The sequence below is a fragment of the Rhamphochromis sp. 'chilingali' genome (assembly GCF_963969265.1).
Source record: "Rhamphochromis sp. 'chilingali' genome assembly, chromosome: 16".
Classification (NCBI taxonomy): domain Eukaryota; kingdom Metazoa; phylum Chordata; class Actinopteri; order Cichliformes; family Cichlidae; genus Rhamphochromis; species Rhamphochromis sp. 'chilingali'.
The window spans coordinates 34,328,479-34,333,766 of NC_137943.1; the positions used below are offsets into that span (position 1 = coordinate 34,328,479).

A 5,288-nucleotide genomic window follows, 5' to 3' on the forward strand; every position below is an offset into this window, starting at 1 on the left:
CATCCAGAGGCATGAGAGCTGAGGATTTCCTCAAATGTAGGAGATGGATAAAAGGGCCAGAATTTCTCTGTAAGTCAGAAAAGGAATGGCCTAAACTGGATGTGGAGTACAGTGTAATTTCTGCAGATGATCCAGAGGTCAAAAAGGACCTGACAATGAATGTCATTGTGAAGGAATTACAAAATCCTACCAACTATCTTATCCATTACTTCTCGTCTTGGGCAAGACTTAAAATCTCTGTAGCCTGGCTTTTAAAGCTGAAAGAGGCCTTGGTGCTGCTGGCGCAGGTTTGAATAAGATTGATCTGGAAAGTCAGAAAGAAGTGGAGATAAGAATGGAAAGGTTTAAGACCACTTTGAAGAAAGGAAATATGATTCCAGAATATGTAGCAAAGACAGAACAAGCTATTATTCAATATGCACAACAACAGATATTTAAAACTGAAATGGCTTTAATCAGCAATGGCCTCAAAGGAGTCTCCAAGGGAAGTTGTCTCTACAAACTTGATCCAGTGTTGGATGCAGGAATCCTCTGAGTGGGTGGCCGATTGAATAAAGCAGCCACGACTATGGAAGTAAAGCATCCTGCAATTTTGACAAAAGATATGCATGTGTCCTGCGACAGACTGGCGACCTGTCCTGGGTGTACCCCGCCTCTCGCCCTATGACAGCTGGGATAGGCTCCAGCGCCCCCCGCGACCCTGAAAAGGAGAAGCGGAAGCGAATGGATGGATGGATGGATATGCATGTGTCAACACTGATTTTACGCCATATCCATCAAAGGTTGGGACTCGCAGGAAGAGCACACATGCTGTGAAAACTGAGACAAAAATACTGGATACTAAATGCAAATTCTGCTGCCAGGAAAAGCATGTCTCGTTGTATCAGGTGTAGACACAACAGAGGAAAGTTTGTTGAACAAAAGATGGCGGATCTGCCTGAAGAGAGAGTCCGAGCCAGACACACACTTTCTCCTGAGATTCAGTTCACAGACAGATGTTCTGATAGTTTTCTTTACAATTTGCTGCTAGAATTCAAACTTGATTGTGTGATTAATGATGGTGAGCCAGATGGGCCAAACCATGATCCTATCAGCAGCATGTTTCATTGTAGTGGTGCATCATTGATGGGATAAATGGACTGGTGCTCATATAGTGATTTTCTGTTTTCATGTGGACTAAAGTAGTGGACTGACCAACAGACTGACATTAACATCAGAGCCGTGCTGCTAGTGTGGCTAAAAGAAAAGAGAAGAAGAGACAGTCATGTTGATATGAACATTAGAGAAACACATCATGGAGCTGAAATATGATCCTGCTTCCTCATTTGGACTCATTCACCTCAGCTGACACGTTCAACAGCAGACAGGTTTTTGTAGCAGTCTGTCTCACTGTGGGAGGAACAGGATGGTACTTCATCTTTGGCTCTGGAACTAAACTGTCTGTAACAGGTAAGAACAAACATTTATTTTCCTTCAGTTGTTTTATTGTAGAAGCTGAAAATGTGTTTAAAGTCAGTTTGTGCTGCTTCAGGCTTTACATGTTAGTTTTTCATCATTAGTAGAGAATTCATCTGCAGCCATTGTTACATAAGAAAAGCTCAATAATCTCTGAAAACATGTTGAAATCTCACTGAACAACTAAAGTTATTCTTTATTTCTGCAAATATTAGTGATGTTACAAATATTTAGGATTTGATCCTCTCAGTGATTCTGCTGGTTTTTAACACAAGATCATATTTGATGTTAAAATTAATACAGTAGCAGATTCGTAAATATGAATTTTGCTAAGAAGAAAATGTAGATATGTTTTTAATAGTGAACGATATAGCATGTTGGTCCAAAGAGTCTTTTTTGGAAAAACATTATTTTATTAATTGTCATAGATACTGATCATAAAATATTAAACGTCTAAAATGTGATGAAAAATACTGGATAAAATATGAAATTGTTAGTCAGGTTTAATGAGTCAAAATGACAAATAATAATGAAAGTTCAAAAATGTTATCTGTAAATACTACTTTGAAAAATATGTGAAAGTAAATACACAATCATTCACAAAATGTAATTTTTTAATTAAAAATAATAACAAATTAATTCAAATGGCCAAAAAAAAAAAGGATTTAATTATCTCTCAAATTTCAGCTTGATTGCATTTAAATTTATGTAATAATTCATTTACATATGAAAGAAAATAAGAATCAAACCAAATAATAAAATTAAAGCTGATCAAATTATTGCAGTAAAAGATTTAAGAATTTTAAAGTCTGTGAAAGAAGAATGTTATTTATTGTGACAAGTATAAAACATGTCTTTAAAAACTATTTAAAATTTACATCATGATTTGTTGGGAGAAGATCAACTCTGTAGAAATGTGTTTAAGATTTGAAATATATTTTAAAAATTATATGAAGGCAAATATATATATATATATATTTAAATTTGTTATAACTTAAATTTTAAAAACCAAGAAGATAAAGAAGAAATACATTTTATTTCATGATGTAAAATCATGCTGAGTGTTCCTCATGTGAGCCATGATGACATGAGGTGATGACTGTGTTTGATATGAAGCTGAATCCAGTGTATGTAGTGAACTTTGTGCTGATGAGTAGTTTAGTGATCAGAGTCCATGTAGTTTCCAGGATCAGACTGAATGCAGTGCAGTGCTGGAAGCTGCTGCTGACTGTGTGAATGTGTGTCTGTGCTGCTTGTTGCTGCTGTCAAACTTCAGATGAGCAGGTAGTGAAGCCCGTGGTGAGCGTGTACCCAGCAGCATCCAGAGCCCACCTGGAGGGGAACAGCTCCCTGCTGTGTGTGGCCTCAGCCATGTTTCCTCCTCTGGTCCAGTTCTCCTGGAAAAGACAGAAGAAGAACGGCGGAGAAGCGGAGGAGCTGCCCCCTGCTGAGGGAGAGCAGCTGGAGCTCAGAGAGGCGGGACGCACCATTGCCATCAGGATGGTTGATGGGAGCCATTCTGACACATATAAATACAGCTGCTGGGTGAAGCACGAGGGGGGCACAGTGGAGGCCCGAACACAACAAGGTAATGAAGGCTTGGTGACTGTGTTCAGCAGTGATTCAGCTTCATGTGGAGATGCTGTCAAAGAGAGCAGAGCAGCAGAGGACTGACATTTCTCACTGCAGCTCCAAACATTTGACTCCTTTTCTGTTTCAGAGCTTCCAGCTCCAGCAGCCTCCTGTCCTCCAGAGAGAGAGCCAGCAGACCTGCCAGCTCTGCAGCCAGCTGACTGTAAGATCACCTGCTCTGCATGGACAGCTCCAATGTCCAATGAGGCAGCTGGAACAAGTTTAGGCTCTTAAAGTTGCACTAATTGATCAAATCTTCATCCAACAAGCTCTGATAAAGCCACTGTACACTAGCTGCTCAGCACCAAACAGCAGACAGACCATAATATGTCAGAGATCAGTTTGTTAGCTGCTTGTGGAGTTCTTCTGCCCCCAAGTGGACACAAACACTACATCAATTCATCCACTTGAAGAAGAAGCTGTGACTGTTTCTATTTGGACTTTTTCTCCTTGATCTGAGAGGAATAACCCGACTGTCTGTCTGTCTCTTTGTGTCTGTCTGTCCTTCAGTGTCCTTCCAGTCTCAGTGCAGGGTGAAGCTGCTCTGCCTGCTGTACACAGTGCTGATAGTGAAGAGTCTGGTGTACTGCTGTGGACTCTCTCTGCTGATGATGCTCACAAACAAGGGAGCGTCCACCAACTGCACACATGCTGACTGACTGTTTCCTGCTCGCCTTTTCTCACCATCACATCTCATCAATTCATCTCATTCATCACTTTGATCACAAATGTTAGTTATGATGTGTTGTGCTTATTTTGCCTTTTTCTTCAACAGTTAGAAGATCGTCTGAAATAAATACATCTTTACATGTATTGTTGCTCTGAGTTAGAATTCTTTTTGTGCTTATTGTGACTTTTATTGTAGTAACAAAAACCATCAGGAATATTTTTATCACAAGTTTTTGTTTGATTTTCAAATGTCAAACAGTGTAGTTGTGTTTGTGTGAACAATAAAGATTTGAAGATGAAGAGTTTGATTCTACTTTCATTGTGTGATCAACAACAACCCGTGTGAGTGAAGCACAAACTGACTGTATCCAAACTTGCTCTCCTGCAGCAGACGGGCTGTGTGGGTTTCTGCTCTGCAGCCTCCACACCGTTAGCTGTGGCTTTCACTTTAATAACACAATGACAGTTACAAGCAGGAACTCTGCTTCAAGAATGATTCCAGGAAGGATCTGTGTTCTTCACCTGTGAGAGAAACAGCTCAAATCCTCAACTCACAGCTGACAAATGAACTTTAATGGAATCAAAGGAGAGACCATGAAGCCCCTGCAGTCTGCTCAGCTCCCATTTTATTACCTGAGCTGAGTTTTTCATTCTGGATATCACACACGTAAGAACAGATCAAGTCTGAACAGCAAATGTTGGAGAATCATTTTGAAGTCTTGCTAAATGTCGTTATTATTACAAAAACTACTGAATGATTCAGAAAATCCTTTCCAACAAGCAGAAATATGCAAACAAAGTAGAAACAAGGCAACATGAGTCATTCAGATGCAGATAACATATTCTCCTTATTGTGAAGAACACAGTCATGAAATCTTTCTGTGTGTCATTCATTGAGTTGAAGTGCCTAATAGAAGAGGAAGAGCAGCAATAATCAATGATAGCTGAGACATTGAGAACATGGCTGTATGCCTGCTATCATAACAGCAAACAAAGCACACAAACAGCAAACACACAATAATGTGCTCGCAGCTTGTTGTGTGTTGTGTCATTTTTGACATTTCATGAAGTCACAAAAATGTGTGCGACTCATTAAAGGAGTGTGTACGTGTCAGTCAGTGCTCTGTATTCATGTGTTCACCTCATTAAAGTCACTCAGACACTTTTCTCCTCCAAACTTACAGCACAGCTTCATATTTCACTGACTGATTCTTTGATTACATCCATTAAGGGTCACACAGTGAAATTAGTGCAAACTTACAAATGTGTTGCAACAATTTTGGCCTCCAAACTGAACTTTGAGACAAACAGTGAAGCTGTGAGCAAAAAGAGGCTCCAGTGTGTGTCATGGTGGAGGAAACTGTTGTATTCCCACATTCAAAACATGCTGATCTTATTGGATTTGTCCCTCAAAGTCTTTTTCCTCCTTTTTCTCTTCATCCAAATGTTCTAGCAGGCTGACTGTGAGTCCCTGTTGAACCTGTACAGCAGAAAGTAACAGCAGTCAGCGGCCTCCACTTGACTTCATGACT

The 5,288-nt window shown here is 39.8% G+C and overlaps 1 protein-coding gene across 1 annotated transcript; it reads left to right on the top strand.

The window, feature by feature from the left end:
- The first annotated feature begins 1,299 nt into the window (after window positions 1-1,299).
- Window positions 1,300-4,048, top strand: LOC308383454 (uncharacterized protein). The gene is made up of 4 exons (XM_080861415.1): window positions 1,300-1,449; window positions 2,732-3,043; window positions 3,176-3,250; window positions 3,598-4,048. The coding sequence occupies exons 1-4, from the start codon at window positions 1,308-1,310 to the stop codon at window positions 3,744-3,746; spliced, it is 678 nt and encodes a 225-aa protein (XP_080717541.1). The 5' UTR covers window positions 1,300-1,307; the 3' UTR covers window positions 3,747-4,048.
- The last annotated feature ends 1,240 nt before the right edge of the window (window positions 4,049-5,288 follow it).